At 43.0% G+C, this 14,317-nt stretch overlaps 1 protein-coding gene across 2 annotated transcripts in view; it reads right to left on the bottom strand.

The window, feature by feature from the left end:
- DDC (dopa decarboxylase) overlaps positions 1–14,317 on the bottom strand; it is a 402,495-nt gene that overhangs the window by 14,444 nt on the left and 373,734 nt on the right. For both annotated transcript variants that reach the window (XM_073549875.1, XM_073549874.1), the window contains exon 14: positions 8,166–8,386. In XM_073549875.1, coding sequence (XP_073405976.1) covers positions 8,180–8,386 — 207 coding nt within the window. In that variant the 3' untranslated portion in view covers positions 8,166–8,179. The remainder of the gene's footprint in view (positions 1–8,165; positions 8,387–14,317) is intronic.

The following is a 14,317-nucleotide window of genomic DNA, read 5'->3' on the forward strand; positions in this document are numbered from 1 at the left end:
TTGCACACAGTTATCATCACTGTCCCCGATGGGGCTCACAATCTAAATTCCCTATTAGTATGTCTTTCTGCTCTTTGCTCCACATCCTGCGGTTCTGCTCTTTGCTCCACAACCTGCGGTTATGCTCTTTGCTCCGCATCCTGCGGTTCTGCCCTTTGCTCTGCATCTGGCGGTTCTGCTCTTTGCTCTGCATCCTGGGGTTCTGCTCTTTGCTTTGCATCCTGCAGGTCTGCTCTGCTCTTCACTCTGCACCTTGCAGTTCTGCTGTGCTCTTCGCTCTGCACCTTACGGTTCTGCTCTGCTCTTCACTCTGCACCTTACAATGCTGCTCTGCTCTTCACTCTGCACCTTACCGTGCTGCTCTGCTCTTCACGCTGCACCTTACCGTGCTGCTCTGTGCTTCACTCTGCACCTTACGGTGCTGCTCTGCTCTTCACTCTGCACCTTACCATGCTGCTCTGCTCTTCACTCTGCACCTTACCGTGCTGCTCTGTGCTTCACTCTGCACCTTACGGTGCTGCTCTGCTCTTTGCTCTGCACCTTGTGGTTCTGCTTTGCACTCCGCACTCTGTGACTTTGTTCTGCTCCCGCTCCGTTTCCTGTGTATCTTTGTCCATCCTGTCTGAACTGGTTCCTAATGGTTCCCATATACCACTCATACGTGTCCATGTTCCTGTCCTTCCTGAATCAGTTCCTGCTCCTCCAGTCTGAACAGGTCCCTTCCTGTCCCCATAAACGACTCATACCTGCCCGTGTTCCTTCCCCTTCTGAATCAGTTTCTGTCCCTCTAGTACGAGCTGTGCCAGCCGTGCCCGCCAACCTGCCAGAGTGCCAGCTGTGCCTGCCTGCATATCAGAATGCCAGCCGTGCCCACCTGCCTGCAAGAGTGCCAGCTGTGCCCGTCTGCCTGCCAGAGTTCCAGTCGTGCATGTCTGCATCTGCCCGCACCGATCATTATAATAATAATAATAATAAATTTTATTTTTATAGCGCCGACATATTCCGCAGCACTTTACATTTCAGAGGGGATTTGTACAGACAATAGACATTACAGCATAACAATAATCACATACAGTAGATTATAACAAATACCAAGAGGAAAGAGGGCCCTGCTCGCAAGCTTACAGTCTATGAGGAAAGAGGTAGACATGAAAGGTGGGTGGTAACAGTTGCCCTGATTGTATGGACCAGCCATAATGTTAGTTGTGTGACAGTACGGACACAGAGGGCTAATGGATGCATAAAGCATGTGGGAGAATGATGCGGGGAACCTGGTTATGGTAAAACTTTTGGCTCTGCCACACAGGGATAGATTAGGTTAATGTGTTGAGGCGGTAGGCAAGTCTGAATAAATGCGTTTTCAGGACACGCTTAAAATTGTGGGGATTGGGGACTAATCGTATTGACCTGGGAAGTGCATTCCAAAGAATTGGCGCGGCACGTGTAAAGTCTTGGAGACGGGAGTGGGAGGTTCTGACTATTGAGGATGCTAACCTCAGGTCATCAGCAGAACGGAGGGCGCGGGTAGGGTGGTATACTGAAACAAGGGAGGAGATGTAGGGTGGTGCTGAGCCATGGAGGGCTTTGTGAGTGAGGGTAATAAGTTTATACTGAATTCTGGAGTGGATGGGTAGCCAGTGTATTGACTGGCACAAGGTAGAGGCATCGGTGTAACGATTGGTGAGGAATATGATCCTGGCTGCAGCATTCAAGACAGATTGGAGAGGGGAGAGTTTGGTAAGAGGGAGACCGATTAGAAGAGAGTTACAATAGTCGAGACGAGAATGAATAAGAGAAACAGTAAGAGATTTTGCAGAGTCAAAGGTAAGAAAAGGTCGAATTCTAGAAATGTTTTTGAGGTGCAGATGACAAGAGCGAGCCAGTGATCGAATGTGGGGGGCAAAGGAAAGCTCGGAATCAAGTATGACCCCAAGACAGCCGGCCTGTTGCTGGGGAGTAATAGTGGAACCACTATCATTAGTGTTTCGTTCCTCAGTGGGATCAGCTGTTACAGCCAGACACCGTCCTGGAGTGGTACCTGGTAGATCCCTACTGCACAAGCCTGACCTCACCATCAGAGGCTCCAGTGAACACCAAAGTAGCTGCTTAGTCACGCCCCTTCCAGGGTAGTCTGGTTTGTGGCACAGTGGGGCCACAATCCCACCCTTGTGCCATCCAGTCTGGGCGCAAGCATTGCACCTCATAGGAGATCTGGGGTTAGAAGATTTCTACATATTGTGAATCGCAGATTTTCCATTTAGCCTTTGTGTTTGTGTCCCATATAAAATGGATTTGGTTTCCTTCAGTGCTGAAGAGGTTAGCAACCCTTTCTGTGTTGGTCAGAAACTTACAGCTCCATTTCAGCTGCTTATGATCTGGTCTTTACCTCTCCCTATAAAACCTGACCAGATGCTCTCTGCCTTGCCAGTGAAAACTTTGCTTCCTAGCTCCTTGGAGATGCTGTGCTGACTTGGAGATCCTTGTTGCTACTGGAGTTTGTTGCGTGCTGTTTTGGGGTGTATGCTTACCTCATTGTCCTATTCCCATTTGGTTGGTACTTTCCTATACTTCCCTATATACCTCTCTACCTTTTTTTGAGTGTTTGTATGTTTGCTGCTTTCTGTTATCCCAATTTTCTTTTTGTGTCTTGTTTACCTTACATTTCTGTCCCATACCTCATGAGGTGGGGGAGGAGACAGATCAGGGTTTAACAGTAGCATAGTAAGGTCGGGACTCGGGCCTTTCTACCTTCAAGAGTACCCCCAGGACAGGGATATTTAGCGTCCCAGTTTCAGGGACAGTTTGGGGCCCCCCTTCCTTACTGAAGACGGATATAGCGTGACATATATAGTGCTAATATTAATCAATTTTATTATGCTAAATAGTTTTGATATCCAAGGCGCAGCATCATATGCGCTCATATCAGGAAGCGCCATATCACTTTTATAACTAGCCAATCACTGCGGTTGAGACCTTTATGTCATATATGGGCTCCTATCAGGAAGTGCTATGTCACTATTTTAAGCAGCCAATCATTGTGGTTGAGACATCTATGAAGGGCCACACAGAAGAAAAAGTCGCACTCTTCGGGTTGAGGAAATGTGTGGCAGGTTTATTGACACATCAAATACATGTCAAGCCGGGGGAGTGACAAACAGAGTGCAGGGAAGGCTGACAACGGCCGTTTCGCGCTGTTCAAGAGACCCGTTGAAGCACTTGAACAGCGCAAAACAGCCGTTGTCAGCCGTCCCTGCACTCTGTTTGTCACTCCCCTGGCTTGACATGTATTTGATGTGTCAATAAACCTGCCACACATTTCCTCAACCCGAAGAGTGCGACTTTTTCTTCTGTGTGGACTTTCAAGATTGGCTACTTTCAAGTTCGGCACCTGGGATTCCCAGTTTTTGGTCTTCTGTACGCCGCAAGCCACAGTGAACAATACAGTAACAGCGGTGCCGTCCGTGTTTCTTCTATTTATTATATACATCTATGAAGTGGCATGTCCTTTTATCCAATCATGTCACGCCATGTAATGATGATATCACTGATGACGAGTGACTACCTAATTGGTGCATGAATGTTATTGTTGTTCTGATTGATAGCTGGTAAGCATGATAACACTGAAGCTGACACTCCAAGGAAAATTGAACCTATGATAGTGTTTCTTATAGCACATAAGGTGTTTTGATTGCTGGAAAATGCTATCATTTCTTGTGGTAGGGTGAGTTTTACCTAAGTTATGTACTGCAATAAGATACATATTATCGCATTCTCTCCAGTATGTAGCACAGAGGCTATATATGAGGCTTGTTTGCCTGGCCACCATTCTAGCTATAATCTCATCCCCTGTTGACACTATATCTATGGTAAAACATATTGAGGGGACATGTGCTCTAGGAAAAACTGTCCTGTTTGTTCTATAATGTTGACACCCTGGAGTTTCACTAAGTGATATAAGTCAATGGCCTCTACATCTATATATATAATTGTCCTATCATGTCTGTCTGTAACTGAAAACCTGCGTCGCTGATTGGTCGCGGCAGTTAGGCCGTGACCAATCAGTGACAGTCACTTAGTCGTCGCGGCAACATGGCCGCATCGCTTATTGTACAGGCACATTACAGCCATTAAAGGCATCACTGCTGCATCGCTCATTACACAGGCAAAGTCCTGTACATATATAATACATTAGGGAAGAGCAGAACAGTGACTTCAGCTCTGGGTGTAACAGGAGTACATTAGGTAACAGCAGAACAGTGACTGCAGATCTGGGTGTAACTGGAGTACAATACATTAGGTAACAGTAGAACAGTGACTGCAGCTCTGGGTGTAACTTGCATACAATACATTAGGTAAGAGCAGAAAAGTGACTGCAGCTCTGGGTGTAACTGGAGTACAGTACATTAGGTAAGATCTGAACAGTGACTGCAGCTCTGGGTGTAACTTGTGTACAATACATTATGTAAGAGCAGAAAAGCAACTGCAGCTCTGGGTGTAACTGGAGTACAGTACATTAGGTAAGATCTGAACAGAGACTGCAGCTCTGGCTGTAGCAGGAGTATAATACATTAGGTAAGAGCAGAACAGTGACTGCAGCTCTGGGTGTAACTGGACTACAATACCTTAGGTAAAAGCAGAACAGGGACTGCAGCTCTGGGAGTAACTGGAGTACAATACATTAGGTAACTGCAGAACAGTGACTGCAGATCTGGGTGTAACTGGAGTACAATACATTAGCTAACAGCAGAACAGTGACTGCAGCTCTGGGTGTAACTGGAGTACACTACATTAGGTAACAGCAGAACAGAGACTGCAGCTCTGGGTGTAACAGGAGTACATTAGGTAACAGCAGAACAGTGACTGCAGATCTGGGGGTAACTGGAGTACATTACTTTAGGTAACAGCAGAACAGTGACTGCAGATCTGGGTGTAACTGGAGTACACTACATTAGGTAACAGCAGAACAGTGACTGCAGCTCTGGATGTAACAGGAGTACATTAGGTAACAGGAGAACAGTGACTGCAGATCTGGGTGTAACTGGAGTACAATACATTAGGCAAAAGCAGAACAGTGACGGCAGCTCTGGGAGTAACTGGAGTACAATACATTAGATAACAGCAGAACAATGACAGCAGCTCTGGGTGTAACTGGAGTACAATACATTAGGTAACAGCAGAACAGTGACTGCAGCTCTGGGTGTAACTTGAGTACAATACATTTGGTAAGATCTGAACAGTGACTGCAGCTCTGGCTGTAACAGGAGTATAATACATTAGGTAAGAGCAGAATGGTGACTGCAGCTCTGGGTGTAACTGGACTACAATACATTAGGTAAAAGCAGAACAGTGACTGCAGCTCTGGGAGTAACTGGAGTACAATACATTAGATAACAGCAGAACAGTGACAGCAGCTCTGGGTGTAACTGGAGTACAATACATTAGGTAACAGCAGAACAGTGACTGCAGCTCTGGCTGTAACTGGAGTACAATACATTAGGTAACAGCAGAACATTGACTGCAGCTCTGGCTGTAACTGGAGTACAACACATTAGGTAACAGCAGAACAGTGACTGCAGCTCTGATGCCGGGAGCGTGGAGAGGAGAGAAAGAGTCCGGGGGCCATCGGAAGGTGAGTATATAACTATTTTTTATTTTAACAGAGACTTTAGAATACCCGATGCGATAGAATCAGGCCACCATCTAGTTATATTATAATTGTTTAGGCAATATAAAGATAGAATGCTTCATAATCAGTTTTGCTTCCACTATTTCAATCCATAATAAAAGATAAGTTTTAGGACTTGTTAGTGAGGGTTCCTGTTGGGTCTGTCATAGCTGGATTTTTGATTAGGTAGATATACCCTTGTGCATGCTGTGGCCTGTCCTAATTAAACAGAGTCTTATTGAGCGCTCAAGGAAGGAAAGACGCCACACCTGGTTAGCAGCAATACATTCCAGCAGAACTCTGGAAGTTTATTGAATATACTTGGTTTTATTAGTTCGTTCAAAGGAGTGGTTACTCATTAACATACAGGCTGAACTTCTTATCTAATTGGTCAGTTTAAATACATGAACATATATGGGTGTCCGACCTGAGGTGACTTAAGAATTAGATGATTTACTGCCCCTTGTCTTACAATGTCAGCAAGACTCCAATATCTGCTTGGACCATCTGGCCTAACTTCCTCTTCTGTATGTCTGGGACAAATGTCACAAGACAATGCTATCATGAGGTAACATCAGCTCCCCGGACTGGTTCATGGGGTTAGGTCATCTCCAGTAACTAGCTACAAAGTTCAGGACAGCTGTGATTATATCTCTAAGTGCGCATATAGGAATATATAGAAGGTATATGAGTATATAGCAGTATATAGCCTATAGCAGGCAAGTGAGATCTAGATGAAATACATATATATATATATATATATATATCTAAAACAGGTTATCCCAAATTGTAATTAAAGGTACATATAGATACATAGTACAATTGAAAAAAGACACATATTCATCAATTTCAACTGAGGGATTGGAAAGAAGTTACATTAGACAAAGCAGTTTGAGTAAATCTGCCCAAATGTCTTTGAGTGAGCCCCACTGCCTTTGGGCTATACAGCAAATGGAATAGCTGATAAAGCTATAGTTAAATGGAATGTCCTACAATTACAATGATCAACCATCCACAGGAGAATAAATGTCTGATCTCTTGAAGTCCTATAGTGGAGACCCACAGTGACATTGGGTAAACTAACCAAAATACGTTTTAAAGCTGGATAAGAAGTCAAACTACATATGAAGGACTGTAATTTTGAAATGAGATAAATAAGCTCATTTATTATACTGTGCAAAAAATTTTAGGCAGGTATAGAAAAAATGATGAAAGGAAGAATGCTTTCAAAAATCAAATTGTTAAGGGTTTATTTTTATCAATTAACAAAATGCAAAATGAATGAACAAAAGAGAAATTTAAACTACATCAATATTTCTGTAAATAATATTTGCCTTCAAACCAACATCAAATCAAAATTTCTTCTAGGTACACTTGCACAGTTTTTGAAGAAACATGGCAGAGAGGCTATTCCAAACATCTTGGAGATATAACCAGAGTTTTTATGTGGATGTAGGCTTGTGTAAACCTGTATTTTTCTTCATGTAATCCCAAACAGTCTCAAGTATGTTGAGATCATGGCTATTCATGGGCCATATCATCATAGTTGTGGATTTGTTCAAGATTAATAGTGTCCTCAATGCTGATAAATGCAGGTAGATATCATGCATTACCATCAGGGAAGCATCTAATTGGCTTCAAAATTTAGCATCAAGACAACAACTCCAAATACGCAGGCAATATCATTAAGGCCGGGGTCACACTTGTGAGAAACTCGCACGAGTCTTGCGTCAATACCCGGCATTGCCGCCGGCACTCGGGACCAGAGTGTGCGGCTGCATGTATTTCTATGCAGCTAAGTGCTCCGGTCCGAGTGTCGGCGGCAGTGCCGGGTATTGAGAATTGAGACTCGTGCGAGTTTCTCGCAAAGTGTGATCCTGGCCTAAGAACCATCTTCATATAAAAATACCAAGAAATAATGGAAGTGATGATATGGCACCCATAGAGCCCTGGTCTCAAAATAATTGCACCTGTCTGGGAGCAACTCTCTACGATGCTCCTTCAAAACCTGTGTGCCAGGTTACCTAGAAGAATAAATGATTTGATGCTGTTTTCAAGCCATTCTTACCTTGCAGCATTTTTTTCACACCTGACTGAAACTTTTGCACAATGCTGTGTTTTTGGTGTGCTGGTCAGCTGTCCACATAATGAATCAACTTAACATGAACGGATCTAAAAAACATGCACCGACATTTCAGCAATTTTTTTCTGCAGATCACAAAACAATGGAGATGATTTATTGATTTGACCTAAAAACAGTAACAGTGCTGTAGATATTTTTTCAGCTGTGATCACTAACACGTGACTTTACAGGAAAGGGGAGCAGTCTGAGAGTACATCAAAATGTTGGCAGCGAATTTTTGGCGTAAACGTACACACAAGTGTATAAATTTGCCCTGCATTTATCATCCAGTATACGCCACTGTGATGAATGTGGCATATGTTTATTACTCGACTGGATTAGTAAATCTGCCCAATTGATAAAAGACCAAACTCTTACCAAGAGAAGTCGTGTTATTTTCTTTCACCTTCCGCCATTAGGAGTTGAGTGGCCAGTTCTTCAATGTGCTTCCAAGCAAATATAATGTGATTTGATTCCACAGTTCGGGCGCACACAGCAAACCTTAATATAAACTTGTCTCCTAAGCAGCATGGCACTATATGTATTTTCTTTAAATTATTTATCTTTTGAAGAAGTAATTTGTTCAGTGTGTTGGATCCCTAAATAAAGAAAAATCATGGAAAAGATTAAACAGTTTTATGGTTTCTGATGTTTACTTTATTTAATCTACCAAATATGATTAGAGTAAATGCTTTAGTATATGCTGTATACTCTGCCTTTATCCACTCTGTGAGACTAGGGACACACAAGTGTATAAATCGTTCATAGTTGCATCCAGAAAAGTGGGACAATTTTTTTCTAAATAGAATATCCAGCTCCAGTAAAATTGTGAACGTTATTGTAGAGAACTTAAAAACATGACTTCAAATTGATTCCATGAGTATGACCACTTGGAGTGATACATGTTTCAGATGCTAACTTTCATTTTTTATCAAAGCTAACGTTATTTTATCTCACTTGTCATCCATCCCCCCACCCAACTTTTAACTGTATTCACATCATGGATGCAGATACAGTTGAAAGCAATGATGGAAGAGGTGGCGTCAGCTGACGCTCCCTCCTCCATCATTCTCCCTGTGCATCTGACTTCTCAGCATAGCGGGTTCTATGACCTCATTACATTGTGCCGAGCAGGACAGACCACATACTACAGAGACAGAAGCAGCAGGGGAAAGGGGAGTGGTATTTTTTTTACTCAATGAGAACTTAAGTGATACTATTTGGAGGGCTATTTACATAGTATTTACATAGTATTTAAGGTTGAAGGAAGACCTTAAGTCCATCTAGTTCAACCCATAGCCTAACATGTTGATCCAGAGGAAGGCAAAAAAAACCCATGTGGTAAATACCAAGCTCCACATTGGGGAAAAAAATCCTTCCCGACTCTACATACGGCAATCAGACTAGTTCTCTGGATCAACGCCCTATCAAGGAATCTAGTATATATACCCTGTACCATTATACTTTTCAAGAAAGGCATCCCGTCCCTTCTTAAATTTTAGTAGTGAATCACTTATAGTTAGCAAGGCTGAAAAAATACATTTGTCCATCCAGTTCAGCCTATATTCCGTCAGAATAAATCCCCAGATCTACGTCCTTCTAAAGAACCTAATAGCTGTAAGATACAATATTGTTACGCTCCAGGAAGACATCCAGGCCTCTCTTGAACCCCTCAACTGAGTTCGCCATCACCACCTCTTCAGGCAAGGAATTCCAGATTCTCACTGCCCTAACAGTAAGGAGTCCTCTTCTATGTTGGTGGGAAAAACCTTCTCTCCTCCAGACGCAGAAAATGCCCCCTTGTGACCGTCACCTTCCTTGGTATAAACAGATCCTCGGAGAGATATTTGTATTGTCCCCTTATATACTTATGGATTGCCCCTCCGTCCTCTTTTTTCTAGACTAAAGAATCCTAATTTTGCTAATCTCTCTGGGTATTGTAGTTCCCCGTCCCCTTTATTAATTTTGTCGCCCTCCTTTGTACTCGCTCTAGTTCCATTATATCCTTCCTGAGCACCAGTGCCCAAAACTGTACACAGTACTCCATGTGCGGCCTAGCGAAGGATTTGTACAGAGGCAGTAAAATGCTCTCATCATGTGTATCCAGACATCTTTTAATGCACCCCATGATCCTGTTTGCCTTGGCAGCTGCTGCCTGGCACTGACTGCTTCAGGTAAGTTTATCATTAATTACATCATGGGATGCATTAGAAGAGGTCTGGGGACACGAGATGAAAACATAATTCTCCCTCTGTACAAATCACTCGTCAGACCACACCGGAGTATTGTGTGCAATTTTGGACGCCAGTGCTCAAGAAAGACATTACTGAACTTGAAAGGGTTCAAAGGCAGGCTACTAAAATGATAAATGGAGTTGGTTCACTACAATACCCAGAAAGGTTATCAAAATTAGGTCTATTTACTCTAGAAAAGAGAAGACTTAGGGGAGACCTAATATATATGTACAAGTATATCAGAGGGCAATACAGAGATCTCTCCAATTACCTGTTTGTACCAAGGACTGTGACAAGAACAAGGGGGCATTCTCTTCGTTTGGAGGAAAGACAATTTCTGCACCAGCATAGAAGAGGGTTCTTCACGGTAAGAGCAGTGAGGCTCTGGAATTCTCTTCCTGAGGAAGTGGTGATGGCCAACTCACTGGATGAATTTAAGAAAGGAATGGATGCTTTTCTTGTGAGTAACAGTATAGAAGGTTACGAATAACAGAATATTATAGGTAGATGGTTGACCCAGCTTAGGGGAAGGAATCTTTTTCCCTATGGAGAAAATTGGCTTCTACTCTGTGGGTTTTTTGCCTTCCCCAGGATCAACAATGCAGAACAGCTGCACTAAAAATAGGCTGAACTAGATGGACATAAGGTCTTCCTTCAGCCTTCAAAACTATGTTACTATGTTACTATCCCCAAGTCCTTCTCCATGTCAGATTTACCCAGTGGTTTCCCATTCAGTGTGTAATGGTGATATTGATTCCTCCTTCCCATGAGTATAACCTTACATTTATTATTGTTAAACTGCATCTGCCACCTTTCGGCCCAAGTTTCCAACTTATCCAGATCCATCTGTAGCAGAATACTATCTTCTCTTGTATTGACTGCTTTACATAGTTTTGTATCATCTGCAAATATCGATATTTACTGTGTAAACCTTCTACCAGATTGTTAATAAATATGTTGAAGAGAATAGGTCCCAACACTGACCCCTGCGGTATCCCACTGGTCACAGCGACTCAGTTAGAGAATATACCATTTATAGCCACCCTCTGCTTTCTGTCACTAAGCCAGTTACTTACCCATTGACACACATTTTTGACACACACATATCTTTGAGGAGACATCATACTATTTGGAGGGATATTTGTGGGGGCCATCATGCTACTTGGGGGAGCCATCGTACTATTTGGAGGGCTACTTGTTTAGCTATCACAGTATTTGAAGGGCTATCATTAGAGCAATCATACCATTTGGAATGCTAGATAGGGAATATAATACTATTTGAAGGGCTATTTGTGGGGTCATCATACCATTTGGAAGGCTACGTGGGGGGCATCATAGTATTTGGAGAGATATATGGGGGCAATCACACTAGCTATGTCAAGGCTATCATAATATTTGAGGACCACCATACTGTATGGAGTGATATGTGGGGGCCAATTACACTGTGCAGGGTTGTGTTGGGTGCATTATACTGTGTACATGGTGGTGTGGGGTATATTATACTGTTTGGAGGGTTGTGAGGGGGACATTATACTGTGTGGAAGACTATGTTGAGGGCCATTATACTGTTTGGAGGGTTAGTGGGACATTATACTGCATACAGGCCTTTATACAGTGTGGAGGGTTGTGTAGAGACCACTTTACTATATGGAGGGCCATCATACTGTATGGAGAGCTGTTTTGGAGTATAATATTGAGTTGAAGGCTGTGTCAGGGCCATCATACTGTGTGTGTGGGACTGTAGGGGCCATCATACTGTGTTGGGGGTCACTATGGAGGTATCATGCTTTCTTGGGGGTATAGTGGAGTTATACTGTGCATGTGGAGAAATCCACTGTGGGGGGTATCTTACTGTGTTTGGGGGGACATGAAAGGTGTGTGGGAAAACTAAGAGGCTTTAATAGGGCTTCAATAGGGGCAACATTACTTTGTAAGGGCTGCAAAGTTGTGGGAAATGCTCTTCTGTGACCTCGCTGAATATTATTTTTTTTGGCGTTGGGGGGCCCAAATAGGGCTTCTGTTTTGGGTTCTTATGATTTCTATGTTCTTCCCTGCTATACAGAGAGTCACCAAAAAAGTATGCCCCATACAAGGTTGCCATGCTTAATTTGAAAAATGATTTTGTGCTGACACATACCCTTTAACACCATTTAGTATTGTACACAAACATTTTGTATTTCCATGAAAATAAGCACATCAGTGATATCTGTCTAGATCATTATCATTCTAACAAGTCTAGCACATTGAACAATGATCCATCCCACACCAATGTTCACAGCTGCTTTTCACCCCAGCAGGGATCAATCTGAAATGTGGCATCTGCACAAAAGAAAACCATGTCCTCTCAGTTAACACAGCAACATCTCGTGCAATGATTTGCAGGAGGCACTTCACAATATTCAGCAGCTGGCAGCATCACAAGTAAGAGAACTGGGGCATCAAATTGACTAAGTGGGAGGAAGTTGGGGCATAATCACATTGTATCAAAATAAACAAACATGATCACACGCAATGTCCTGAATTAATGACATTTGTAATTAAGGGGAAATTGTTAAGAAAAACTTTCATAAAACCATAGATATTTATCTGCTTGCAAAATGTGTTTAACCTCTTCCTGCCAAGGCAAGTTTTGACCTTTATGACAAACTATTTTTATTCATTTTTTTATTTTCATTTTTCAGGAGCCAAGACTTTTATTTTTTCAGCAACATAGTTGTATGATGGCTTTTTTTTTAAATTTCAGGATGAGTTGTATATAACAATAGCGTGATTTGGGGTACATAAAACTTAAACTTTAACTCCATAGGTCTTATTCAGACGTCCGTTTTTCACATATGCGTTCTATCCATGTTTTTCTCAAATACAACATGTGTTTTTGTAGTCCATGTGTCCACAAAAGAAGATCAGGGAGACATGTCAGCTTATAATTATACAAAAAGTTTTAAAAATGTTTTTATATTTATAAAAACTTTTTTCTTTAATTTTTCATTATTTTGTAGTCCCCTTGAACCTGCAATGGGTTGATATCTTATACTATATACTGCAGGAAATAGTGAAAAACTCTGTGTCCTTTGGAGCTAAGGTGAGATTCACAGGAAGACTGAGATGACAGCGATGGGTATCTTAGCATATGTCTAAGCATATATCTGGGCATCATAATAACCCTTCAGTCCATCACAAACACGTCGCGGAGACTGATGGAACCGGTGCGCTTATTCCATTTAAATACCTCTGGCAGAGATAGACACAAGCAGTGTTAGCCTGGCCCACAGAGCACTGGTGGGCCCTTCCCCTTGCTTCTACTCTTCTGTCTTTTTTGTAAGGGCAGAAAGATGCAGAGTGTCGGCAGGCCGTAGCTACACTGAGTGCAGCCTTTTTACCTGCGCTCAGCAACTCAGCTCTAAAGTAAGGTTTTCTGTCTGTATAGTTTATTGGGTATGTGTTTATTGTGTACATGTGTATACTCTGTGTGAGCACCTGTACTCATGTGTAATGTGTAGCTATCAGTATGAGTAAGTAGGGTCCTCATTCAGTAAGCGGTGATATGGGTGGAGGTCAATGGAGCCCTCAATCAGTAACGGTAAGGGTACCGTTACACCTAGCGATGGACCAGCGATCCCGACTAGCGATATGATGCGGTCAGGATCGCTGGTGCATCGCTAGGTGGTCGCTAGTGAGCTGCCACTCAGGCAGATCTCACCAGCGACATCGCTGGGGACGGGGATCGCTACTTACCTGTCAGACACGGCGATCCTGCGTCCTCCCGCCCGGCTCCACGCGTCGCTCGTCGTCACAGCAGGAAGCGCCGCAGGAAGTGACCGACGAGGAATGGTCCAGCAGCTTCTCGCGCGATCAGCGATAACCAGCGGGGGAGCCGGTTGGAGGTAAGTATCACATGCAGCGATATCGCTAGCAATATCGCTGCAACGTCACAAAATCGGTGACTTTACAGCGATATTGCTAGCGATATCGCAGTGTGTAACGGGGGCTTAACTGTGGCCCCCAGCCCACAACACCCATATCATTTTTTACTAAATGAGGTCCCCTCCGCAGTCACACTGACCGCTATACACACATAGTACACTGCTCCCCGAGGAAGCAAAAGTGAAACGTGCGTCGGTGCGACGCACAGGCCTCTTTGGGCATGGGTAAGAGGGTTTGGTTCAATCTCATATGAGCACTGGCTTTTTATTTTTTTTTCCCACAATACATGTGTCTCTGGCAATATATTAAACAACGTTACTCTGTCATTTTAGCAATATGTGGTGCGCATACTTATTCCTATATTTGCCTTTG

This window comes from Dendrobates tinctorius, unplaced genomic scaffold (genome assembly GCF_039654945.1).
Source record: "Dendrobates tinctorius isolate UK_male_01 unplaced genomic scaffold, ASM3965494v1 ptg000162l, whole genome shotgun sequence".
NCBI lineage: Eukaryota > Metazoa > Chordata > Amphibia > Anura > Dendrobatidae > Dendrobates > Dendrobates tinctorius.